Source organism: Panthera onca, chromosome B4 (genome assembly GCF_046562875.1).
Source record: "Panthera onca isolate mPanOnc1 chromosome B4, mPanOnc1 haplotype 2, whole genome shotgun sequence".
In the NCBI taxonomy this organism is placed as follows: domain Eukaryota; kingdom Metazoa; phylum Chordata; class Mammalia; order Carnivora; family Felidae; genus Panthera; species Panthera onca.
This window is the reverse complement of record NC_138345.1, coordinates 66,572,456-66,598,162: the sequence shown is the minus strand read 5'-3', so window position 1 is coordinate 66,598,162 and position 25,707 is coordinate 66,572,456. Positions and strand designations below refer to the sequence as shown.

The 25,707-nt window shown below is 37.3% G+C and overlaps 1 protein-coding gene and 1 long non-coding RNA gene across 15 annotated transcripts in view; one reads left to right on the top strand and one right to left on the bottom strand.

Moving 5' to 3' along the window:
- Positions 1 to 12,434, top strand: part of KIF21A (kinesin family member 21A) — a 148,699-nt gene extending 136,265 nt beyond the window's left edge. For all 11 annotated transcript variants that reach the window (XM_060657935.3, XM_060657933.3, XM_081796141.1 and 8 more), the window contains 5 exons: positions 484 to 648; positions 2,690 to 2,807; positions 4,234 to 4,404; positions 5,704 to 5,903; positions 11,178 to 12,434. In XM_060657935.3, the coding sequence (XP_060513918.1) occupies positions 484 to 648; positions 2,690 to 2,807; positions 4,234 to 4,404; positions 5,704 to 5,903; positions 11,178 to 11,271 (748 nt within the window). In that variant the 3' untranslated portion in view covers positions 11,272 to 12,434. The remainder of the gene's footprint in view (positions 1 to 483; positions 649 to 2,689; positions 2,808 to 4,233; positions 4,405 to 5,703; positions 5,904 to 11,177) is intronic.
- Positions 6,684 to 25,707, bottom strand: part of LOC144616921 (uncharacterized) — a 28,884-nt gene continuing 9,860 nt past the window's right edge. The window contains exons 2-6 of one of the 4 annotated variants that reach the window (XR_013556788.2): positions 22,036 to 22,140; positions 16,654 to 16,744; positions 14,061 to 14,119; positions 11,074 to 11,244; positions 6,684 to 7,013 (exon numbers count right to left, since the gene is read on the bottom strand). This is a non-coding gene — a long non-coding RNA (uncharacterized LOC144616921). The remainder of the gene's footprint in view (positions 7,014 to 11,073; positions 11,245 to 14,060; positions 14,120 to 16,653; positions 16,745 to 22,035; positions 22,141 to 25,707) is intronic. The other 3 variants (XR_013556785.2, XR_013556786.2, XR_013556787.2) reach the window with 3 other exon arrangements.

The following is a 25,707-nucleotide window of genomic DNA, read 5'->3' as shown; positions in this document are numbered from 1 at the left end:
TTTACAGATTAAGAATTTTAAGCCATTGGGGCTCCTCGGTGGCAGAGTCGGTTAAGCGTCTGACTCCACTCAGGTCATGATTTCATGGTTTGTGAGTTCCAGCCCCGTGTCAGTCTCTGTGCTGACAGCTCAGAGGGAGCCTGGAGCCTGCTTCAGATTCTGTGTCTCCCTCTGTCTTTGCCCTTCCCCTGCTCATGCTCTGCTTCTCCCTCTCTCTCTCTCTCAAAAATAAACATTAAAAAAAAAAAGAATTTTAAGCCATTTCATCTTGTTTTAGTTATTCATTTATTCACTTATTCATCAAATGTGTTTATAAGTACCAGCTATGTGTGCATGAGGTTGCATGCCAGGTACTGTTCACACGGTGACCAAAGGGCACAGAGCTTGTTTTTGCCCACAGCCAGTTTCCTAGGAACTCAAGGAACTGTAAGCTGAACTCTTATCCAGGATTGTGACTTTTCCCTTTGTTTTGTCCCTGTTAAGGTCTTCAGGTCAAGTTACTCTTGGAGATGCCTGTTCTGCAAGTACCAGCCGGACAGTAGCTATTCCTTCTGGAGAAAACCAGATAAATCAAATTGCTCTAAACCCAACTGGCACTTTCCTCTATGCAGCTTCTGGAAATGCTGTCAGAATGTGGGATCTTAAAAGGTAGAATTTTTAAGAGAATGTATTTCTTATATACGGCAAGTACAATTTTCAGGCATTAATAACATATTAGTGCATGTAAAATCTAACTTTTATAACCCCAGAAGTTAATGTAAAATAATAGGCTTTTCTGTTTGGCCCAACACCCCTAAATGGCTCTTCTCTTCTCATTAGCAAATCCAAAAATTTCCTTTCTTTTATTCTCCATCAATAGAAAGAAAGTATACGAAGGAAAATAGCCTCTCTTAATATTTGTCTACAATTTGTGTTGTTTACTGGGAAGAGATGAAGATTCTCATTCTGTTTCACCAGGAAGTTTGAAAGAGTTTTTTGTTGTTGTTGTGGTTGTTGTTTTGGGGGGAGGGGCAGCATCACTTAAACATTTTATATCTCAAAATTTTTAGTTTATAAGCTTAAGTTAATTACTGGGGGCATAAATCTTTATAGGGGTTTTATGAATATAAAATGTATATAAGAGATTAAATATTAATATAAAATGGGTAAAAAATGATAAATTGAAATGTAAGGTGTTATATCTCTGATTTGATTTTTATTTGCCATGAAATGTGAGCTTTTATCCCTCAGTTGAGTGTTTATTTTAGCTTCTTTTCTAGTTCTTAAAATTTTGGCAGCAAGGGAATATTCATTTATTAGTTAAGTATTTTTTCAACTTCAATTCTGTCAGGCACTGCACCAAGACTATGGTGGGTGCTGGGAATAAAGACTGAGCAAGACAAATGTGGTGTCTGCCTTCTTAGAGCTCATTTTGTAATGGAGGATAATGGCCATTAAACAGGCAATTATAGGATACTGAGTGAAGTTTGTAATTCAGGTAATACAGAGTGCCTCCCATCTAGAGGGATTTGTCAATGATAAATAAAAAGGATATTTTAGAAACTGAAAATAACTAGTTATAACTTGTAATATGTTAACATATGACTGAGAAAGAATAATAAACATAATTTATAGATAAATAGATGAGAGAGAAAGAAGAAATACAGTCATGAGTCTGCTTTAGAAACAAAATGTAGAAAATTGAACACAGTGCTTGTTTGAGAAAATGAGAAAAGAGGTGAGTACTTGGTTTATTCTTGAAGATGTTAAAACTTGACTCATAGTCAAAACACCATGGAGGAAGATACCCAAAGTCATGACATGAGGCAGAAAAGGTAACAGCTTTTAAAAATCTTTACACTTTCTGTTTTTGCTGAAAAGTTAGGTCCTTTGAAAGCTGCTGATTTCAGCAATGTGATTAAATGTAGATTTATCATAAAAAAGTAAGAAAATAATTTTCTAGAAACGAAACTCTACAAGTTAAATATGTCTTTGTAGTCCAGCAGCTTGATTGAGGTAGGACTATGAAACAAAGGTTCATTGTCACCCCCTGACAATTAACATCACACATTTTTCTACAGTCACCTATATGTCCTGGTCATTTTCAGTCCTTATAATAACTGATGAAATGGACCACTTACTTTCTGACGTGCATATATACATATGTGTGCATAAATATATATATGTGTGTATGCATACATGTATATATGATTGTTGTACATATTTGTGTATGTGTATATGCGAGAATATTTGTGTTTTATATAAAGTAATCTTTTTCCATATTTTTATTGATTGTGTAGTCATGTAAGTGATATAGTTGTTTTAATCAAATTCCAAATTGAACCTAATAACATTGGTCATATATTTTAACATGTTCGGATATTTAACAGATTAAGGTTTATCTGGACTTAGGTTGCATTTAAAATTAGTCTTTGGCAAGTTTTGCTGCCATTTGGTTTACTGTCTGAATGACATCAGTAACTTTGGAATAACTTATTTAGGATTCCTCACACTTCAGTCGTAGAATAGGTTAGGTTGGCCATATTTTGACCCTTAATTTGAAAAGAGTTGCATGGAGGTGGAGCTAAGTTTAAAAAAAAAAAGCATTAGTGAACAGTTTCATAAAGAATGTAGATTATTTACGTTGGGGCTTAACCTCAACCCATTAAGAAATATTTTCAAACAAAATTATTTTTCTTTCTTTTTAAAGGTTTCAGTCTACAGGAAAGTTAACAGGACACCTAGGCCCTGTTATGTGCCTTACAGTAGATCAGATTTCTAATGGACAAGATCTAATCATCACTGGCTCCAAGGATCATTACATCAAAGTGTGTATGATAGAGTTGTTGAATTATATTCTCCTATTAAATGATAGATATGAAGTATCAGATGCACCTAAGACCCTTTGCTCTTAATCAGTTTTCTTTTTTAACAATCCTATCCTTTGCTTTTTCTTCTTGATCTTTTTCCTCATTCAATAGTTCCTGATTTTATTGTCTTATAATTCAATCCCATATTCTCATTTTTCATAGAAGATTGTTTTGGAAGGATTTTAATGATGTTTGGCTCAGTCATCCAGCTAATGCTTAAGTCTCATTGTCACCATCTTTTACACTGAGTTTAGTATGGTCTTCAGATTTTATGAAATTAGCAGATGAGGGAAGATGCACAATTTGATTCTGGAAATGTTAAATTTGAGATACTAAGTAAGAGAAGTCATCCTCCTATAGGCAAGTAGGCCATTTGAAAGGCAATTCTAGAACTCCAGATAAGTTATGACTAGACATGCAGGTTTGAGAACCATTTGAAAGAAGCAGATGTTCAGGAGTTAGAGTAGTTGATGTGACCAAAGAGACAGAGGTTGACAGGACTCAGCCTTGTGAATTCCTGTAGGAACCAATAGGAATAAAAAGAGAATGCAGTGACAAAGGAGATAGGAAAAGTATAACTACTCTTTTTGGAACCTAAGATTAAGAGATGAGAAGTGGGTTAGTGACACGAAAATAGAGTGGTTAAAATGAGAGTATTGAGTATTTGGTAGACTTGAGTATTTCTGTCTGTTTAGGAAGCAGGCCCTTTGGAGAGGGAAAGTGATGGGGGAAGTGGTGGTAAGTGATGGAGGTGGTAGGAGTTAGAACCATATCAAAGATATGAACCCTGGGAAGCAGGAAGCACACGTTCTTCTAAAAAGAAGAGAAGGGTAAGAGAATGTTTGAAAATAAAAGGAAACTTTTGAAATGGAGGGAAGAGTCCAGAAAGTTTATTTTTGATCATGCGACCCTTTTCAGGAAATCATAAGGTCAATAGCTAAGAGAGATGATGACAACTGCGTGGAGTAGAAGGTTTAGAATAGCAACTTTGAGGGGAATTTTGAGATGGCCACCAGGATTGCAGAGCTACATTATAGTGCCTAAATAACAGTCATATCATTTTTCTGACTTGCAACTGGATTGATATGTAGTATTTTTGTTATTGAACATATAGTTTGTTCACCATACATGAAAAAATTGGTTGCCTTTCTAAAAAGCCTATAGACATATAAGCATGTGACATATAAGCAAAAGTAGCATGAATATAGGGCCTGGGTTCTTCCTGAATCATTTATACAAGGTTAATTTAGTTGATTAGTAAAATATTGTAACAAAACAAGTCATATCTGGTTAATAAACATGTGTATGTGTTTCTATGTATGAACGCATATAGGTGCTTATTTATAAGTTAAATAGGATGCCCCCCTTTTCTCTCCTTTTTTAGATGTTTGACGTAACTGAAGGGGCTCTGGGAACTGTGAGTCCCACCCACAATTTTGAGCCCCCTCATTATGATGGCATTGAAGCGCTAACCATACAAGGGGATAATCTATTTAGTGGATCCAGAGATAATGGAATCAAGAAATGGGACTTAGCTCAAAAAGACCTTCTACAGGTAATGTAAAACCTTTCATGGGATGAAGTGGGTACTTCAAAGCCACCAGTAGTCTATATAAGACCTTGAAGAGCCTCTCAAAGAGTGTTTCATCTTCAGCTACCAGGGTTACAAATTATGAGAAGGGCAACATTCAATATTGAATAATACCTTCTAGATAAGAGTAGTTGAAAACAAAACGAACAAGTAGCATGAATGTCAATAGAACAAACTTGACAACAGATGAACATATTGCTTTCAAAAGCTTTCTTTAGAAAATTTTTTTTGATGTTTATTTATTTTTGAGAGACAGAGACACAGACAGAGCGTGAGTTGGGGAAGGGCAGAGAGAGAGGGAGACACACAATCTGAAGCAGGCTCCAGGCTCTAAGCTATCAGCACAGAGACCGACATGGGGCTTGAACTCATGGGCTGTGAGATCATGACTTGAGCCGAAGTCAGATGCTTAAACTACTGAGCCACCCAGGAGCTCCTCAAAAGCTTTTATAGATATACATTCATGGTTGTGACTTTTATATTATTCATATAAATATATTTATACCTAAATGTAGTCATATAATTTGAGTATATAAGTATTGTTTACTCATTATGAAATATATGTGAGCTCTACTTTAGTTTTCTACAAAAAGCCTTAGGCTTCCATGTTCTCTACTAAAGGTTGAAGGCAGTGATTTTATGAGGCGGTCCTTATTATCTACATACCAGGTAGTTTTCAAACTTGTTGAATTAAATACATTTTGGAGAAAGGTGAGATACTTAACTCCCATGAAGAGAATGTGATGCGAAAAATTCTGTGTACTTTCTGGGTCTTTGAGATTCTTCAAGACTTTTAATATTGTAAGTTTTAATATTGATAACACTGATAATAATTGAGGCAAATTGGAAAGCAAATTGCAAATTTATTTCTTTAAATCATTAAGAATGATTGCATAGAAAATGATTTGTGGGGCACCTGGGTGGCTCAGTCAGTTAAGCGTCCGACTCTGGCTCAGGTCATGATCTCATGGTTCGTGGGTTCAAGCCCCACGTCGGGCTCTGTGCTGACAGCTCAGAGCCTGGAGCCTGCTTCAGATTCTGTGTCTCCCTCTTTTTCTGCCCCTCCCCGACTTGTGTTTTCTCTCTCTGTCAAAAATAAATAAAAATTAAAAAAAAAAAAAAAGAAAATTTCTTTATGGCTTCCAGGCCATTGAGTGGTCTAAATATTGTTTTGTCAACAGAAATGTTCGAAACTTACTTTGGTGTGAAACTGTCATTTTGGAAGGCTCCTCTTCAGCGGCTTATTTCTCTTTCTTTCTCCAGCAAGTTCCAAATGCACATAAGGATTGGGTCTGTGCCCTAGGAGTGGTGCCAGGGCACCCAGTTTTGCTCAGTGGCTGCAGAGGGGGCATTTTGAAGCTTTGGAACATGGATACTTTTGTGCCAGTCGGAGAAATGAAGGGTCATGATAGTCCTATCAATGCCATATGTGTTAATTCCACCCACATTTTTACTGCAGCCGAGTAAGTTTTTCCTATGTGATTTTTTTCTATATTGGCTGTTTGTGTTCAGATTTAATAAATATTGTTAAGTTGTAAATAACTGGAAACATAGAACACATGAAACCCTTTTATTACAGTCATTGTAATGTCTATTTAAGATCTCTTATTCATATTTTCTGATTTGCACCTTGGTCACTGCATTTAATCCCAAGATTACATGAGAATAGTGTTACTTCTGTATTAGCACTCAGCTTAACTAGGAAGTCTGATGCTAGATGTTCCCCTGGTGATTTTAATTAAAAAAATCATTCATAGGTGACTAATTCCAGAAAGTCAACAAATTTGCTATTCTTCTCATTTAGAACAAATCATTTAAAAAATCTCTGTTCCCCTTCTGCCTCTGTTTAAATTTTTTTTTTTTTCAACGTTTTTTATTTATTTTTGGGACAGAGAGAGACAGAGCATGAATGGGGGAGGGGCAGAGAGAGAGGGAGACACAGAATCGGAAACAGGCTCCAGGCTCCGAGCCATCAGCCCAGAGCCAGACGCGGGGCTCGAACTCACGGACCGCGAGATCGTGACCTGGCTGAAGTCGGACGCTTAACCGACTGCGCCACCCAGGCGCCCCTGCCTCTGTTTATAGTACAGTTGACTCTTGAACAATGTGGGCTTAGGGACCCTGACCCCTGCAGAGTTGAAAATCCAGGTATAACTCTGAATTCCCCCAAATTAAATTAAGAATAGCTTACTGTTGACTGGAAACCTTACCGATAATATAGTCAGTTAACACATATTTTATATTTTATATGTATTAAATACTGTATTCTTACAATAAAGGAAGCTAGAGAAAAGAAAATGTTATTAAGAAAATCGTAAGGAAGAGAAAATACATTTATAGTACTGTGCTGTTTATTAAAAAATCCACATGTAAGTGGACCCTCATAGTTCAAATCTGTGTTGTTCAAGGCTCAGCTGTATAAGTACATAGTAATACTATCTGGTTCCTCCCTCTTAGGAAGGCTGGATTCATTTGCTTATTTTTTCATTCATGATGAATCTCCAAAGTTGGGCACTGTTCCAGACTCTTGGGAAGACCTGTGAACAAAACAGATCCAAACCCCCAGTTTCATTCTAAGGGGAAAAAAAGACAAGAAATAAGTAAAATATATTATACGGTGACAGGTGCCTAGGAAGAAAAATAAAGCAGGGTACAGGGAAGAGAGTATCGTGGGGAGGGAGTTACACAATAGGGTGGTGGGTGAAGGCCTCACTGAGTAAGTGACATTTAAGAAGATGCTTGAAGGAAGTGGAGAGTTGTTGTGACCATAAAAATGACATAATATGTATATAAGTAATTTGGAAAGGAAAATATATATACCCTAACGTGAGGCATTGGTTTCATTCAAATAAAATATAATGTCTCATGAATATCTATCTTGAAAATCTCCTTTTGGTCATTTTTGCACATTTTAATTTAATCAGAACACCTTGATTCATCTATCTTAAATGTATGATTACCTTGATTTTATTTTGAAACCTCTGCTCTATTTCTATGGCATCTCTTCTTATTTGTGCTATTTTCATCAAATCCCTCTTTTCATTTAGATTTACTTTCTCATATCTCCAAAGTACTTCAAAGTTCATTTATTTTGTGTTTTTCTAAGGTGCCTACCTTTGGTGCTTCATTGATGTTATTTCCAAGATATATTACTTTCTCAAGACTCACCACTTTTGTTTATTCTCTTGGAAGCTTTCTGTGTCCTTGGTAATTTATGGAAAATAACTGAATACTTCCCAAAGTTGTGGGACACATAATACAAGACTATAAAAGTATTATATATCACTGAGGTCTGGTGGGTGAAGTATGATGTTACTGTAACACCTCTCTTCCACAATATAGTATTATTTTTGAAGAACTGAACTTTTTCTCAGTATGTCCATGGTGCACCAGATGCAAATGTATTTACTATGTAACTTAAAAATCAGGAAAATAGCCAATAAAGTCAGAAAGGCTATTTTCAAATTAGTTCCACTTATTTGTTAATTAGCACACACTTGTATAGTGCTTAGTATTTACCAGGCATTGTTCTAAGTTCTTTCCAGGCATTAATTCATGTATCTTCATAAGAACTCTAGAAGGTAAATATTATTATAATCTTGATTTTACAGGTGGGAAAACTGAGGCATTTTATAACTTAGTCCTTATATAATAATTCCATCATATCTGATATTTCTAGATTTGTTGCTTTTTATTTATTTATGTATTTATTTGTAAATCTGGATCTGTAGTATTGATTAATTTTTCTTATGATTATGGGGCTCATTTTACCTGTGTCTTTTTTGTCAAGTAATAGTTTACTGGATGTTGAACATTATATTGTATTTTAAGATCTGGATTTTGTTGTATTCTTCTAAAGAGCGTTGGACTTCGTCAGGAAGTTAAGTTTCTTGTGGTTCAGCTTCATCTTTTTGAGACCGATTTTTAATTCTTGGATTTCTACTGAATACCATAAGTGTTTGATGATATCTCCTTACTGATCAGAAAGTGAACAGCTCATAGCCCTCTGTGGGCTCTGGGAATTGTTCAATTTATAGCTCACTAGTAGATGTTTGTCATTGTTGTTGTTGTTGTTTTGTTTGTTTGTTTCTTTTTGTTTTTTGGGTTTTTGCTTGGCCTTATAATCTGACTCTACTCATGGTGTAGCTTAGTATTCAGAGACATTAGTGGCCCTTATATAGATTTATGGAGTTTTTTTTCCCACAGCTCCATAGTTCTTTCTGCATAGCTCTCTCCTCTTCTCTCCTCGATCCTGAAAATTCCAACTACTCCACATCCCCCAGGTTTTTATTTCTATCTCTTCAACTTAGTGCTTCTGTAGTTTTCTGCTTGAGTTCTTACTCCCTGGGAAGTGTTTCCAAAGCAACAGCCAGGGCTGTCATGAAGCTCACCCCTCTCCCTTTTCTCAGGGACAACAGCCCTGTACTCCCTCATGGTCCAGTATCTGAAAATAGTTGTTCCATATATTTTGTCAGATTTTTACTTTGTTTGCAGCAGGAGAGCTAACCTGCTTCAAATTACTTGGTTATGACTAGTAGTGGAAATTTGATAATTTCAGACTTAGTATGTCCTAAACTGAAATCCCAACCTTCCCAGGAAACCTGCTCATCCTTTGGCATCTCTGTCTTCTCTGTTGATCAGGCTAGATAGAAACTTTCATTCCTTCCTTTCATACTCCATAGCCAGTCCTTGAGCAAATCCTGTTGGTATTCTACCTTTAAATTATATTTGGAATCTGACCACTTCTCACCATATCTTCTAACTCACTGATTTTAATTGCCATCAGCTCTTGGATTACTACAAGAACTGATTATTACTAGTAGCTCCTAAACAAGGTACCTTGTTCATATGTAGTCTACTCTTAACACAGAAGCCAGAATAATCCTTTTAAAACACAGATTAGATCATATTCCTTCTCTGTTCAAAACCTTGCATTGGTCCCCTATTTCACCTAGAGTAGAAGCCATACTTGATGTGACCTTGTGGGCATCTGTTATTTCTCTCACCTTTCCTTTTAGCACTTGCTCTTTCTAGACTTGCTCCTTGTTTTGTAGTCCCCAGTAACCTCTTTACTGGTCCTTGAACACATCACCTCATTTCAGCCATAGTACAGAATGCTCCCTTTGCCCAGAATGCTTTGCCTTCAGAGATCCTCACTCTCTTCCAATGTCCTTCTTTCTCACTAAAAGTAACCTTGCCATTGTATTTAAAATTGAAACCCTTCTATCACCTAGAACCCAATTCCCTTTACCATGCAGTCTTTTCTTTTTTTATAACATGGATTACTTTCTAATAAACTTCATAATTTAATTATTATGATTTACTGTCTGTCTTCTCTTGTTAGAATGTGTAAGCTACAACAGAAGAGGGTTTTGTTATTTATCTGTTTGTTTGTTTTTAAGAATTGTCCCAAGCACCTAGAATATTGCCTGGAACATAGCAAGTTCTCAATAAGTATTTGTTGAGTGGATGGCTGAATAAATGAATGGGTAGATGAGTAGGTGGATGAAGGAACATATCCCCTTGCTGTTACCAATATACATATGCTGTGTGGGTTGGTGAGAAGACTATTATTTTCCCCCAGTTTTATTGAGATATAATTGAAATACAGCATTGTATAAGTTTAAGGTATATAGCATAGTAATTTGACTTACATATATTGTAAAATGATTATCACAATAAATTTAGTTAACATCTATCATCTTATATAGATTCAAAAAAAGAAAAAGAAAGTTTCTTTTTTGCTTGTTAATAAGAACTCTTAGGGAGAACAGAGATTATTGATTAAAAACTAGAAAGCCTGGATCCGAGGCTCACCTCTGCCCTTTACTATGTTACATTGGATAGGTAACTAAACTCTCTTCATCCTTGAAATGGACTGCATAATCTCTGAAATGCCTTTTAACTATGAAATTCTATGGAAACTCTTTCTTTTAGCTTTGAGTTTATTAGATAATTGGAGAAAACTAACACTCCCTTAAAGCTATGAGAAATACAGTAAGAAATATGATTGTTTAATGACTATTCCCCAGTACCCACATGGTGGGTGAACAAAAACAAGTTTTCTCAGAAACACTTTGAATCTTCCATGTTCCATGATAGTGGAGTATTAGTCCACTTCTCAGTAGCCTCTTGTTTTTTCCATGGGCTTACGCTGATTTCATGTGAACATAATTCTGACTCTTGCCAGATTCACCAATTCCTGGAATCCCTGCTCCAATCTCCTCCCTTCCCAGAAGCCTTACTGTAACCTTACTCTGGGCTGTTGTGCCTGAAGATCTCTGACCAATGTTGTATCGCATATTGTTTTTTGAAATAATGAGTGCAGATCCAGTGTAGTGATTAGGAGGTGGGGCCCTGGAACCAAACTGCCTAGATCGAAATCTTGGTTCTGTCATGTACTTTGTAATTTTGAGCCAATTACTTAACCTCTCTGGACCTAAATTTGCTCATCAATATAAATGGGATCATAGCATTATCTATCTCTATGGTAGTTAAAGAGAATTGAATGTATTTATATATAAAGGGCACATACTAACAATGCCTGCCATATAGTAAGCCCTTGATAATATGAATTATTTTTTATATTATTATGTGTATCTGTTTGATATACTTATGTATATTTTTACTTACATATATTAAAGTCCTCTTCAGAAAATGTTTTCACAGTAATTCTAAAAGCTATTTCTTTATCTTCCTGCCTCTTTTCACGTGTTCATTTTTAATTTGTTCCATAGTGATCGAACTGTGAGAATTTGGAAGGCTCGCAATTTGCAAGATGGTCAGATCTCTGACATAGGAGATCTGGGGGAAGATATTGCCAGTAATTAAACATGAGTGAAGATAGTCATAAACTGAATACTGTGATAATACTCTGTACGTTCATTATGGAAAAGTTGCGTAATAGGCGAAAATTTATGAATCGGATTAACTGGAAAATATATCTGAATCCAACTGCTGAATATAAATGGTATTCTAATAAAATTGTGTACTAGCCTGTGTGCTTAATTTTAATATCTCCCAAACATATATATCCTATAATCGGTATACTGCTTGATTCACACTTTATTGTGGCTGGATTTTTGTGCCTAGCTATTAAAAAACACCTTAAAATTATTTGAATTGTAAGATGACTGCTTTTGTGACAGAAAACCCCCAGAATACAATGCAACCCATTGGTAATTCATCATATAGTCTGTTCAGATGATTTACATATTTAAACATACTGGGAATGTTAGTCAAATTGTGGTCCGTCTGTCTGGTATTTATATCAGTCTATAGAGGGTTCCCAAATTTCGAAGCTCTTTTAATATAATGGAAAAAAATAAGATAGGAGAATATGATTGATGATTTTGCATAAGGTGGAATTGACCGTCCTCTACTAACAGAAAATGTTAAACAGTTTGTGTTAAATGTTGATGTTTACTTGTATTGACCAAAGTTTTACAGCTGTGCTATATTCTGTGCTCAGGACTAAAATGCTGTTAAATTGTTTTATTAGTGCTGTGCATACATTCTGCGATGGAAGACAATTTTGATGTCCTAACAGAAATATATTTTGATCTATTTTCCTATGGAGTTGTTTCTATTATCACCTTTTAATTTCATTTTTATTTAATAGTCTTTCCTTCCCCTTTTATCTAATTTTTTTATATGCTGCTAAATATATTTTAAATACACTGTGTTTGCAAACCTTGGTAGTTATGAGAGCTCTATCATTTGCGGTGGGAAAAGGTATGTAAATAAGTAGATTGTAAAGAATGTCTTACCTTGTAACTGTATGAATTTTTAAATGCTGTAGATTGGATTTTGCAAAAGGATGTATAATTTATCGGTCTGCTCAGAATATTAATTTGTAAATTCTGCAAGTTTAATTTTTATGTAGATGGTATAACATTTGAAAATATTGTCTTGTGATTTTTTTTTTTCCCTTTGAGTATATTTGCTTGTAAATGAAAGCTTAGCTACGGCTTCAATAAACATGTTGCTCTGAATTGTTTTTATTCTCTTGTCCTTTTTCTAATTATGAAAATTGTTAGTATTTGTAAAACTTTGTTTTATCTGTGTGTGATATAAGGAAAGGCATTTTTTTTGTTATCCACTTCATATGCAATCCAGTTTTTGCTCATTAGACATGATATATTCTTGAATAGTTTGAATCATAACCTACTCTTGATGAACCAAAGGAACTCACTATTGAAAGAATTAAATCAGGAATGCCTGGGTGGCTCAGTGGCTTGAGTGTTCTACTTCAGCTCAGGTCATGATCTCACCGTTTATGGGTTTAAGCCCAGCATTCCGCTCTCTGCTGTCAGCACAAAGCCTGCTTCAGACCTTCTGTTCCCCAGTATCTCTGTCCCTCCTCCACTCTCTCTCTCTCAAAACAAATAAACTTAAAAAAAAAAGTAAATAGTTGAATCAAACTATGTAATTTAGGCATGTGAACATAGATGGTAAAACAAAAATTATTCCCACAAATATTAGGACAATAGTGACTTTGGTTATCTGGAGAAGAAATAGGGTGGTCACTGGCAGGTATTGTAGGAGGTGAGTTGGGAATGTAGAGGGGGGTGTGGAGGTGTTTTTGGGGTCCTAGAAATGTTCTACTTCTCAATCTGGGTCCTAAGTTAAACTGTACATGTATTTCTCTTATTTTATGTATGTGTGCTATACTTCACAATGAAGTATATATTTCTTTTGTTTTAAAGAAGGGATTTTCCTGTAAAGAGGAAGTCAGCTACTTTGAAATTTTGCCTCCTTTCCTGGAGGAAAATACTATGATAAGACCTGAGAGACATTTTTAGGACTATTTTGAATTTCAATACCCTTAGAGTATTTTTTTTTTTATAGGACTATTGCTCAACCATTCATTTGACAATTTATTCAATAAATGTTTATTGAGAATGCCCTGGGCCAGGTACTAGGGACAAAAAAATAGCAAGACTGAGTTGATGCTTGCCCTCTGAGTGGAGAGAGAGAATAAATGTAGCACTTACATAACAGTTTGGTAAGTGCTCTGACTGGAAAGATCTGGGTGTCTTCACGCCTACTAGAGCCCTGACTGCAAGGCCAATTAGAGGTCTGTCATAAGGTCCGAGCACCGTGTGTATTTGTGCGGAACACGAAGTCCGGTGTCTGTTTTACCTTTTAAAATGCTTAAGGCTCAAAAGTAAAACATAAAAAAATAAATAAAACGCTGAAGGCTCAGCTAGAGTTGATCTGATTTAAATAGTTCAAATGAATATGTAAAAGAGGCAGTTCTCTTAAAAGACTTTCATTTTAAATTATGTTGGGGGAAGTCATCTAGAGGACATGACCTCTGATTGACCCAAGAGCTAGATCCGGGCAATCAGAGACTCCCCAGCCGCCTCCCCAGTCCTTGCAATGTTATGTTTTGCCCACGTTACCACAGCCGGAGCTGTTTCTGTGTTTCAAGGACATAGCCTTGAGAGAGTTACGTGTTGTTGAGACTCTCTGCGTTATACTGGAGACTGAACCCAGGCAAGGCTTCTACGTAAACTTAAGATTCGGGCAGGCAGGTGTGGCGATCTACCCGTCTTGCGGCCGCCAGAGACAAGCCTTGTAAGTAAATCCCCTTGTTTGTTAAACCTGCTACCTACCAGTTTGGAGGGGCCGCTGCGTTCTTCGGTCTCTCCTTGTACTGGGGCTAGTTTCCCAACTGGGAAAAAAAAATACCGTTAATCTCTAAAGATCTCATCCAGAAAGGTTAGCAATAACTCTTTTTTAAAATATTTATGTATTTTTGAAAGAGAGAGAGCACGAGCGGGGAAGGGGCAGAGAGAGAGGAGACATAGGACCCAAAGCAGGCCCCAGGATGTGAGCCGGATGTGGGGCTTGAAGCCAGGAACTGTGAGATCTTGACCTGAGCGGAAGTCTGCCGCTTAACTGACTGAGCCACCCAGACACCCGTTATCGCTAATTTTTAATACAGTTAAAATAGCAATTCTAAAATTTAAAAGTGGATTACTCTTATGTATGAAATATACTACATGTCCCTCAAGAATAGTGTCTTTTTTTAGAAGCTAACGTTTATTCTTTCAAATCCAAATCTTTTTTAGCTAAAGAATAATGACACTGTTTTGCATATTACTTATCTCCACATTTATTTATTTCCCAGCTGATATGGAATCTTTTATAAAAATTTAAATTAAAATTATCAACATGTAACAATTTTTCTGTACTGCCGTTTGTAATTTTTCCTAAGCATTGACTGCGCCTTACTTCAAAATCAGTTCACATTCTCTTTTTAACCTCAGAATTGGTTGTGTTATTGCTGTGTTGGGGATTTGATTTGCCAGTTACTGTGCAGATACTGATGGTTGGGAATTTGTATTTGCAAATCATGGATATAAAATGTACAGATTGCTCTGTGTGAGCATCATGGTACAAAATAAGAGTTATCTATCCTATTTTATAACCATAATGAGATGCTCAGCCAATTTTAAAATGTCAAACTGCCATTAATCTCCCTCTTTTTAAATGAGGTTAATAACTGTAATAACCAACGTTTATTGAACATTTACTTTCCCCTTTGGATGACCCTGAAATGGGGGTAATCTAAGATGTCAGTGAGAGTCAGAAGCATCTGATTTCAGAGATATTTAATTGTGAAAAAGTGTGCATCCTGGAATTTGTGAAGGACAGTATTGTGAGAGAATTTGCCAGACAGACAAAAATAGTGACAAATGTACAGTACATTATATATGGGAGATAATATGACTCCTTTTTATATGTTTTTGTGTACGTTGGACCTGAGAAAAGCAAAGAACACATTTGTCAGACTTTCTTTCAGCTTGGGTTGCACATTTAACGTGGCTCTCCCACCAAGCATATGAACCAGACCCAAGGTGGAGTAAGAAGGAATCAGGGCCTCTGCAGTATAGTCGTAGAAACCCGCGTTTCCCCAGTGGCAGCAGTGACAGGGCCCCAGCATCTGGCACTAGCTGTGGGTGTTGGGAGGCAGGACACAGGGCACTGCTCCAGCCGAGGTGGTTCCTGGAATCTGTAGTTGGGGCAGTGGATCCCTTGTTCAGTTCCTTGTCTTCTTGATTGTAGCAGAGGTAGAAAGTGAATGGGCTAGTTCTTGGTGGGGGGTAATCTGGCACCTACTCACAATTTTGTAAGCACCCACCTCCCTCTTTCTGCTTTCTGCTTAAACTAGCTACAATGGTTTCTGTATTTGCTACTGAATTCTAAAAGATACACTATCTCTTTTTCTTTGTGATCTGTGTTTTAAGGTATTTCTTCCATTTTTTTCTGGATGCTAATCATTAACCTACATAATTGTTTTTATTTTCATTTTTATTTATTTTTATTTTATGTAATAGTTTTTGGCTGCCTAGAGGTTTTAGGTGTTAATGGAATCTCCTTAAGGGCTATTGTTATTGTTTGTGAAACTCATGGTCTTCTCTAGTCTGGTAATTCTATTTTGCTAGGAGCCCCCATGAATTATTCCGCATTGTCTTCTTTCCTCCAGTTGTTTGGTCCCCCTTAGGTATGGTGTGCTGTTCCTTCGTTTTGCCCACTCAGGGTTCTGTTGACCCTTGGTGATCGGGACAGGCTAGTGGTGAGGACAGCACTCTGCTCTGGTAAACCTGCAATTGACAGCAAATCATCTGTCCTCTCTCGGTGCCCTGGGAAACCCCTGCTCTACCCATCTCTCGGTGTTAGCCTTCCTTCCCTGCTGTCTGTAGCTCCCCAACATTTGCCTGGCCTGGAAGATTTAGCATGCCTCCCAAGGCTACAGGCATTCAGAGGTGTCGCTCTCGGGGGAATCCACAGTTTTCCTAACGTCTTCAACAACCCAATCAGACAGAGTGGCTCTTCAGGCTTTCAGAGCTGCCTGGTGTTTTACTGGAGAACCAAAGCGGGGAGTATCAGAGAGACAGTTTCATGCATCCTCATCTATTTTAACCATTTAACACCATCACTGAAAAATATCCAACAAATAAAAATAAGCTGATGGGAAGCCTGATTTCAGTAAGGACTGGATTCACCTGCATGAATCAGGAACCTGACTAGTGTTTATTATCCTCAGATTAGACTATTAGACTGTTCTTGTATGTAGTAGTCTCTGCTGAAGGCAGGCAAGTAGGAGTGCCTTCACCAGCCTCGGGGAAGAGAGTAAGTGGCTGAGGATATTATAATTTTCAGCTACTTTGGCCATTAACTGAAGGATCCTGAAATACCTACCTTCTTATTTGATGAGTGCCTCATCCCACTGTGTTCCCACCTTCTTTTCCTTAGGCCTTCTGCTCTGACTTCCTCCAATGCCTTTGCTTGCCTGTGTGTTTGTGTGTGTGTGTGTGTGTGTGTGTGTGTGTGTGTGTGTGTGTGTGTGTGCGTGTGTGTGTGTGTGTGTGAGAGAGAGAGAGAGAGAGAGAGAGAGAGAGGCTGTTAGTTGTTGATAGGAATCCCCACAGAGAAAAAATGCTCCATGAGAATTACCCTGATACGTGGTGTGGTTGAGATGGAAGATCTTAACCTTTTGAAACTACTCAGTACCAGCTGAGGAAATCAGGAGGACTCTGGGTAGTATCTGTGGCACAGACTTCTAATTTCTCCCACTACCACTCTCCTGCTTACTTTTAGTAATAAAAACCTGACGATTTCAGCTTAACACGTGACTGCCCAGCCAGAGGTTGCATTTCCCGCCTGATCTTGTGGTTATCCATGGCCATATGCTATGTTTCTGGCATGTGATTTAAGGGGAAGTGATGTACTGGTCTTACTTTTTTAAAAACTAGAGTGGTTGGCCTTCAGTTTGTCCTTCCCCTTTCCACTGACCACGATGTGGAAGGGGTGACGATGAACCAACCTTGACCGTGCAGATGAAGACAACATCCTGGGTGAGTGATGGTAGAACAGCATGACTGAATGAACCTGTGTCCTTGATGGCCTTGTGGAACAGAGCTTCCCCTCTGTCTTGGACCACCTGTCGGCCTTTATGGCAGGGGTTGGCAAATTTTTTTCAGTAAAGAGATAATAATATTTCAGGCTTTACAGGCCACATGTTGTCCCTTTCACACATTCTTTGTTTTTTAAACAACCATTTAAATTTGTAAAAAAATCTTTCCTAACTTAAGGACCAATGCAAAAACAGGCTGGACACTGAATTTGTCCCAAAGACTATAATTTGCCAACCCTTGCTTAAGATTGTTGCATAGGAGAAAGACAACTTTTTTTTTTTTTTGGAGTTACTGAGTTTTAAGATCTTTTGTAAAGGAGTCTATCTGTATGGCATATGTATCTATGTAGTTAATGATTTAAGAAAATATACTCTAGAATAGATTTGCTGCAGAGAGGGATGGCTACCAGGGCTATCGCGTGTGGTTGTGCACATTGTGCACTGCACAACCCAAAAAGATAACATTTATTTTTAGATATAAATTTATATATTTGTTACAACATTTAGGGTAGATGGCAGTAAATCATTTTGTTTTAAGGATATAAGAATACAATGATAATTTTCAGCATATGGAAGTAAAAAGTATATTTAGGAAGACATTTTTTTTCTAATTTGAACAAGGGTGTCTGTGGCCTAGTAAGAGACACCCCTAGTGGTTAATTATTTGACCTCTATTGCCTAAGATTAACACATTTCTTATTAAGTAATGTCAATTTAAAAATAATGAATATCTTCCCTTAAAAATATTCCTTGCTCAGGAAACTGGCTTCATGTCAGGTTTCATTAAAAATTATAAATTTTAGGTTCCACAATGTTTTCTGTCACATATGCCTTTTTAAAAATAAACAAATGTGCTAAAAAATAGTCAACTATTTAAATGGAAGGATTTGGACAAGATTCCATTTTAACCTTTTCTCTAGGACTAATAACCCATTAGTTTGTGAATAATTGAAATTTTTCAATTATTATTATTATTATTATTAAGATTTTTGCTATTATAGAGATTTTCTTATGTTGTCCCGGGTCTGGTGAAGTAGCATGGCAACATTGGGCATGCTGTCATTGCTTGCTTTCTATCATTCCATCCACAAAAATGGTTAGTCTACAAGTGTGCACTTGGACAGTGTGTGATTGCTTTACTTGTTTGCCTGCTCCCCCACACCTGATGGCAAAAAGTAAAATGAGAGCGGAGTGTAAACATATAAAGGATCCTAAGTCTGGATCTAGTGAACATTTGCCATTCTTTTGGATTTCTTGGCACCTTTGAACAATTTTCTCTGTTAGGGTATTCCCACCTTATGAATTCCTTCTCACTTTCGATACCAGTTACTCATTTCCCCTACCTCCTTTTGTGGGCCAGGGTGGCGTGTGACTTAGACTTGGCTCATTAAAGCCACTGACAACAGACTTTGGATTGGAAGCTGGTGACCCAAAACAGGTGGCACCTGGCAGAATCCCTGTGATGGAGGTAATGGGAGCTAATGCCAATTTCCATGGAAGCAGTGGAAGAGGCTGCAGTGTCCATATCAATAATACAAGCCATGGGGTTTGTGCCTACTGGGAAAAGAGGCAGCCAGTTGTGAGGTTTGGTTCTAGACATGGTTCTGGTTGCATGGCCTCCAAATCTCTGACTTCTCTGGAAAATGATACAATCACCTAATAACCTCCAGTATATTCCTTTTCTATTTCAATGAGCTGAGTTGGTTTGTATGATTTGCCACTAACAACCTCTACTTATAAACTAGGTCATAGCCCAAAACAAATGATGATCTCTTGGGAATTGAGTTTCTCATTTCTGGAATTGACACAGATGTCAGTAACAGAACGCAAATAACTATAGACTGTTTTCCTTTTCCTGATGAGTTCACTTTAAGTAGCCTTACCTATTTCACATTCCAATGAGAGACTCACAGAAAAATCTCCAGAAAGGGTCTGAGATTCCAGGTCCTTCAATAATAAATGTTTTTCTTTTTTACATCTCATGGATTATTAATATGTTTTGACTACTAAAGGAAAGCATGTCAAGATCACTGTGTCCTTTCCTAGATGACTGGCTGTTTAATTGAGAATGAATGCATGCATAATCTCTTGGCTAAGTGCCTTTATTTAGTATGATTGCTTGTTTGCAGTAGTTGATAATTCAGTTTTCTGTAAGTAGGTCAGGAAAATCTTGTCCTTTTGTATCCCAAGTAAGCCAAAAGTTGTAATTGGATTTTTCCTGGAGCACGTCATTTCTTTCTTACAGAAAATATGTCATAGGCCAAGATACTCTCTCTGTTTCCTGGAACGAGTCTTGGTAGTCCATGTACGGTGAGAAATAGCCAGCTGCCTCCATCACTGTGTGAGCAATAACTTTGTGACAGCTCAATTGAATAATTAAAGCTTTCTACCTTCAGGTGGGAAAAAAAAGTAATATCTACAAATTGTTGTGCATTGCATTTGATAAGGAATAATGGGCATTTGAAAACTATTTGTCTAGTCTCTATCTCTTGGTGTCCTGAAAAGTCTGTCTTATTAAATTAAAACAAATTTTAAATATAACCTAACTTAGAAAGGAGAGATAGTCTCAAATTGGGCAGACTCCAAGACATTGACACATTACATTTTTGTCAAACTCTAACTCAGGAGTTCATTTTACCCTGCATAGTCCATGTGATTCAGGGAAACCCCCTGTCTTGTTCTGATTAGTCTAAGCTGATGCTTCTGCTTTAGCATTTGCCAGTCAGAATCACCTGGAGGGCTTGTTAAGGCACAGATTGCCTGGTCACACCCCTAGATTTTCAGATGCAAAAGAATTTGCATTTCTAAAAAGTTCACAGAAGATACTGATGCTGGTGGAGGGCCCACACTTTGAGAAGCACTAGTCTAAGTTGGTTCTGTTCTTTGTAGTCGTTCAGGAACCTGAGATAGACCCACCAAAACCTGGCATTCTCCTGGCAATGGTTATTGATCTAGGTGAGGACTACTGACCTAGTTCCTGGGTCTGTTGAGGGGAAAGATGAATATGCTGTGACTGGAAAAGCTCACCACACACTCCTGCTGGAGCGATTTAGCAAGCCTGTAACTTCACCTGCTGCTGAAAACTATCTCTGACTCTGAGGGAATCCAGCTTTGGCATGACTACAGTGTTATGAATGTCAGAGCAGGCTGAATGTCAGAGCAGGCCAAAAACCTGGGACTCCCCATTATGTGAGATGATAAATACTCATATTGATAAACGTGTCTGAGCAGGGGTTTCTTTCCAGCCCTTGAAAACACCCTAATTGAAAGAGTGTTTTCCAGGGGCACCTGGGTGGCTCAGTCAGTTGAGCATCTGACCTTGGCTCAGGTCATGATCTTGCAGTCTGTGAGTTCAAGCCCTGCGTTGGGCTCTGTGCTGACAGCTCAGAGCCTGGAGCCTGCTTTGGATTCTGTGTCTGCCTCTCTCTCTGCCCCTCCCCTGCTCATGTTCTGTCTCTCTCTCTCCTTCAAAAACAAATAAATATTAAAAAAAAAAAGTGTTATCCAGGAGAAATGTCTCTATACATGCAGTTAATTTTGAGGCAGTTTGAAGGAATTTGAGGAGTGGATAAGTAGAAAGTTCCATGAACTTTGGTTGAATGCCTTGGATTGGCTTTTATCTACCTTTATCTCAGATACATAGAAAACTGAAGGTTGTTCTCTCTTTCTTTAAGAGGCAATGCTTGAATTTCAGTTTAGAGAGGTGGCAGTGAGGGATAAAAATAGGAAGGAGAAGGAGAAAGAGAAATCCAGACAGAGTAATGAGTGATAAACCGGGGGCCAGATCATAACAAACCCTGCATGTCAAGTTCAGGAACTTGAACTTTGGTCCTCCATGGTGAAGTCAACAAAGGCTTCTAAATATGGTAATGACAAATTTCTCTGGTGGTGCTGTGGAATGGATTGAAAGGGATAGACATTGCAGACATAAAAACTCCCGGGAGGCTGAGGGAATAATCCAGGTGAGAAGTTTCGAGGGCATGAGGTAGGCAGCAGCTTTGAAAATAGAGAGAAACTCACGGTTATGATAAAGGTCTCTGTAAGAACCATTGGGATGTGGGACTGGGAGAGGAAGGGAGAAGAGTCCTGCAGGTCTGCTGTGGGTTTGTTGGATGTATGTAGTGCCAGGATAGGACAGAGAAAAATAAAAGCATAAAGGTCACCCTCGACACCCTGCTTCCCCATGTGTCATGTCTGCTTTTGCACCCAGTCCCTCACACCTCAGCTTTCCTCCATCTCTGCTGCTGCTAACCATCAACTCTCTGAGGTGGGCTTCTGTTATATCCCCCTCGTTAGTTTCCTCTCCTCCACTCTGATCACCCTCCAGATTGTTCTCCAGAGTGATATTTTCCAAATAAAATTTCACTTCAGTCATGTTCTGCTTGGAACTGTTCAAAGGATTTCTGTGATTCTCCGGGCAAAGACCAAGGGCTTTGGGGCTCTCTATGACCAAGGCATCCAAGCACATTAGTCTTTGTTCAACTGTTCAACAATCTTTGCACATGGTGTCCTCCATTTGCTCGATTAATTCCAATTGATCCATCAAATCTTATTTCAAGCTTGAATTCCTTAGGAAGTCATCGTTCCTGACTGTGGGACAAATTCCTTTACAACAAAGAGCTATACCCCCTTCTTCACATAACTTACATGAGTTTGTAATTACTTACTTTGCTTATTTGATTTGTGTGCCTTCCTCTCTTGACTTCCAACTTCTTGAGAGGAAGATCTATCTGATCTTGTTCACCCTGTGTCTTCCACATTTAACACAGTCCCTGCCACATAATTGGAGCTCAATAAATATTTGTTGGATGAACGAGTGATTCATTTTGCGAGCAAGAATGTGAGTTTTCTTTTGGATGTTAGAGACTGGGATGCTTGCAGGAAACCAGAAATAGTGCCTAGCAGCTAGTTTTACAAGAGGACAGGTTTAAAATATCAAAAATGAAGTTGATAATACTCAGTTGAATATTGGAAATTTGCTTCATGGCTTTGCTCACAAATGACCAGTTAGCAGTGTTAGCCTAATTCGCCAATGAGATTTTTTTTTTTTTTACTGAAGTAATGAAAACAAGATTAACTGAATATTTTATTTAAAAACATGCTAATAACGTTGTCAGATATTTCATACTTCTTAAATGTAAAGTTTAAGTTTAAACACTGTACTTCTGTCATTGAAATGTTTAAAAATGATGAGAAAAAGTCCTATTTTCAAAGAATTGCATAAATGATTTCAAAATGTGAAAGCCAAAGACTAAAGAAGAAAAAAATAACCTTATCCTCTCTACTAGAAGTTATTAGTGCAATGATAGGGAGAACTTCAAATGAGTTAATTTCTTCTATTCCGTTAAGTTTAGTGTGGTTTTGAGAAGCATCAAGGAGATGATGAGGATGCCAAAAATCAAGAGAATGACTACCACAGGATAAAAGCATCATGAAAAAGGACATTTTCCTGTTTGCTCATGTAATATTCATGAGAAATTAGAAAGTCAGAGAGAAAATGTTATTTAACATTACTGACAATGGATATAAAAGAATTGTCAACATTTGAAATCTTTAAAAGTGATTTTATGAAAAAAATGTTTTTTGTTTTGTTTTGTTTTGTTTTGTTTTGTTTTGTGGAACTCATTGCTTGCACAACACAAGGAGCACTAAAAAAGTTGGCAATGGATGAGGGCATACTCAAGTAAATTAAGAAAAATAGTGCTGATGCATTGTCAACAGTTAATCATCAAGGATTTTAGTGAAATTTCCACAAGTGAGTGAATGTCATTTTAGCAATGCACTTTGCAAGTGAAAAAGAAATAATATTCTCACATATGAGGTGTGTGCTATTGATTAGTGTCAAAATAGTTAACTGTCTGATACAGTGGAATGGCTAGTGATGAAATAGTACAGAAGACATAACTAATATATGGAAATCCCATCACACGATAAAGTATATATTCAGTCAAATTCTTAAAAAATTTTGGAGATCATAACCTTTGCTAAACAATGGGGAATAGAAGATGGATTGGGAAAAAAACAGACAATGTAGAGAAGTTATGTGGTAGATCTCTAAGGACTAAGAGATTAAAACTTAACAAGTAACTAAAAAGTTTTTAAAGTCGATATGTAATTTTAACAACATAGATTCATGCAATTCTGCCTTAAAAATGTACATACTTACAGATGTCAACTCTATATAATATTTTTGTTGGAGTATAATTGACATACAATATTATATTAGTTTTAGGTGTACAACATAGTAATTTGACATTTATATACATTATGAAATGATCACCAAATAAATCTCTTACCATCTGTCACCATATATAGTTATTATAATATTATTGACTATATTCCCTATGCTGCACATTACATCCTCATGACTTATTTTTTTTTATAACTGTAAATTTGTACCTCTTGATTCCCTTCACCTATTTTGTTTACCCCTCCACCTCCCTCCCCTTTGGCAACCAACAGTTTTCTTTTCTCTGTATTTATGAGTCTGTTTCTGTTTTGCTTGTTTGTTTTGTTTTTTAGATTCTACATAAAAGTGAAATCATATGGTATTTGTCTTTAACTTATTTCATTTAGCATAAGACCTTCTAGGTTCTACATGTTGTCACAAATGGCAAGATTTCATTCTTGTTAACGGCTGAGTAATACTCTGCTGTGTGTGTGTGTGTGTGTGTGTGTGTGTGTGTGTGTGTGTGTGTGTGTGTATGTGTGTGCACACGTGTGTATGTATCCCACATATTCTTTATCCATTTGTCTTTCAATGGACTCATAGGTTGCTTCCATATCTTAGCTACTGTAAATAATACTGCAGTTAACAGAGGAGTACATATATCTTTTCAGATTAGTGTTTTTGTTTTCTTTGGTTCATCCGTTTCACCCAGAACTGGAATTGTTCAATCGTATGGTAGTACTGTTTTGAGGAACTTCCATACTATTTTCCATAGTGGCTGTACCGTTTTACATCCTTACCACAGTGCATGAACATTCCCTTTTCTCCACATCTTTGACAATGCTTATTGTTTTTATTTTAGTGGCCATGATACATGTATTTTTTTGAAGCCTACAAAATGCACAGTGAAAATATAGGGCTTAGGGGCGAAATAGACTACTCCCAACCTATGGGACTTTGTAATGAAAGCAATAACTAAAACAGTTATAATCCTAGTAACCAACAGAAGCCCAAAGACCTCTTTTTTAGCATTGGCCCCAGAATCCCCCTTAGTCAAACATTTGCAACATTATACTCTGGTGCCCTTGACTTTTCTTTTGAGAGGTGTGAACTTTAGGGCTTTTGCTTTTAATAGAGAGAAATTTCATCAAAACTAAAAAACTGATTCACAATATAGCTTTCTCATTAAGTTTTTAAAATAGCATGGAAAATGTCTTTGTAGCATATTTTATGCCTGTAGCTTCACCAGGTAGCCAGTGAAAAGGGTTCTGATCCTTGAAGCCAGTAAATCAGCCACTAGTTACACCAAAGGAAGGCCCTGCTGTGGAGTTTGCAGTTTTTATCGTAAATCTTCATATTGTGCTAAAGTTTGTCTTTTTAAAAATTTGTTTTTATTTATTTTAAGAGAGAGAGAAAGCACACATGAGCAGGGGAAGGGCAGAGAGAGAGAGGGAGAGAGAATCTCAAGCAGAGTCCTCGTTGTCAGCACAGATCCTGATGGGGGGCTTCATCTCACGAGCCTGTGAGACCATGACCTGAGCTCAAATCAAGAGTCAGCTGCTTAACCGACTGAACCACCCAGGTGCCCCATGCTAAAGTTTATCTTTAATTGTGAGAAATTAATTGTAAAATACATGTGTGAGCCAGCACCACTTCCTTGTCATACTGTCACCATTCTCCATGGTCTACCTGATACGAGATAATGCACATTAAGGAATACACGTTGTAGCAGGACAGGTTGCAGTTGGTATTTTCAATTGGTTTTATTACTTTTTTCATAATTGCACTGCTTTACTGAAAGTCTTTTCAATTATAGTATGTGGTTATTAATGCTTTAAAAAGTAATTTGATTTCTTTCCAAACAAGTGATTATAAAGTCTATATTAGGTGCAAATTCTTATATAATGATACTGTTGTATGCTTTGGCCTCAAGATTGTTAAACTTCCCTGCCAGTATTGGCCAGTATTTTGTCTTCAAAAATTTTTTTTTAACGTTTATTTATTTTTGAGACAGGGAGAGACAGAGCATGAACGGGGGAGGGTCAGAGAGAGAGGGAGACACAGAATCTGAAACAGGCTCCAGGCTCTGAGCTGTCAGCACAGAGCCTGACGCGGGGCTCGAACTCACAGAGTGCGAGATCGTGACCTGAGCCGAAGTCGGCCGCTTAAC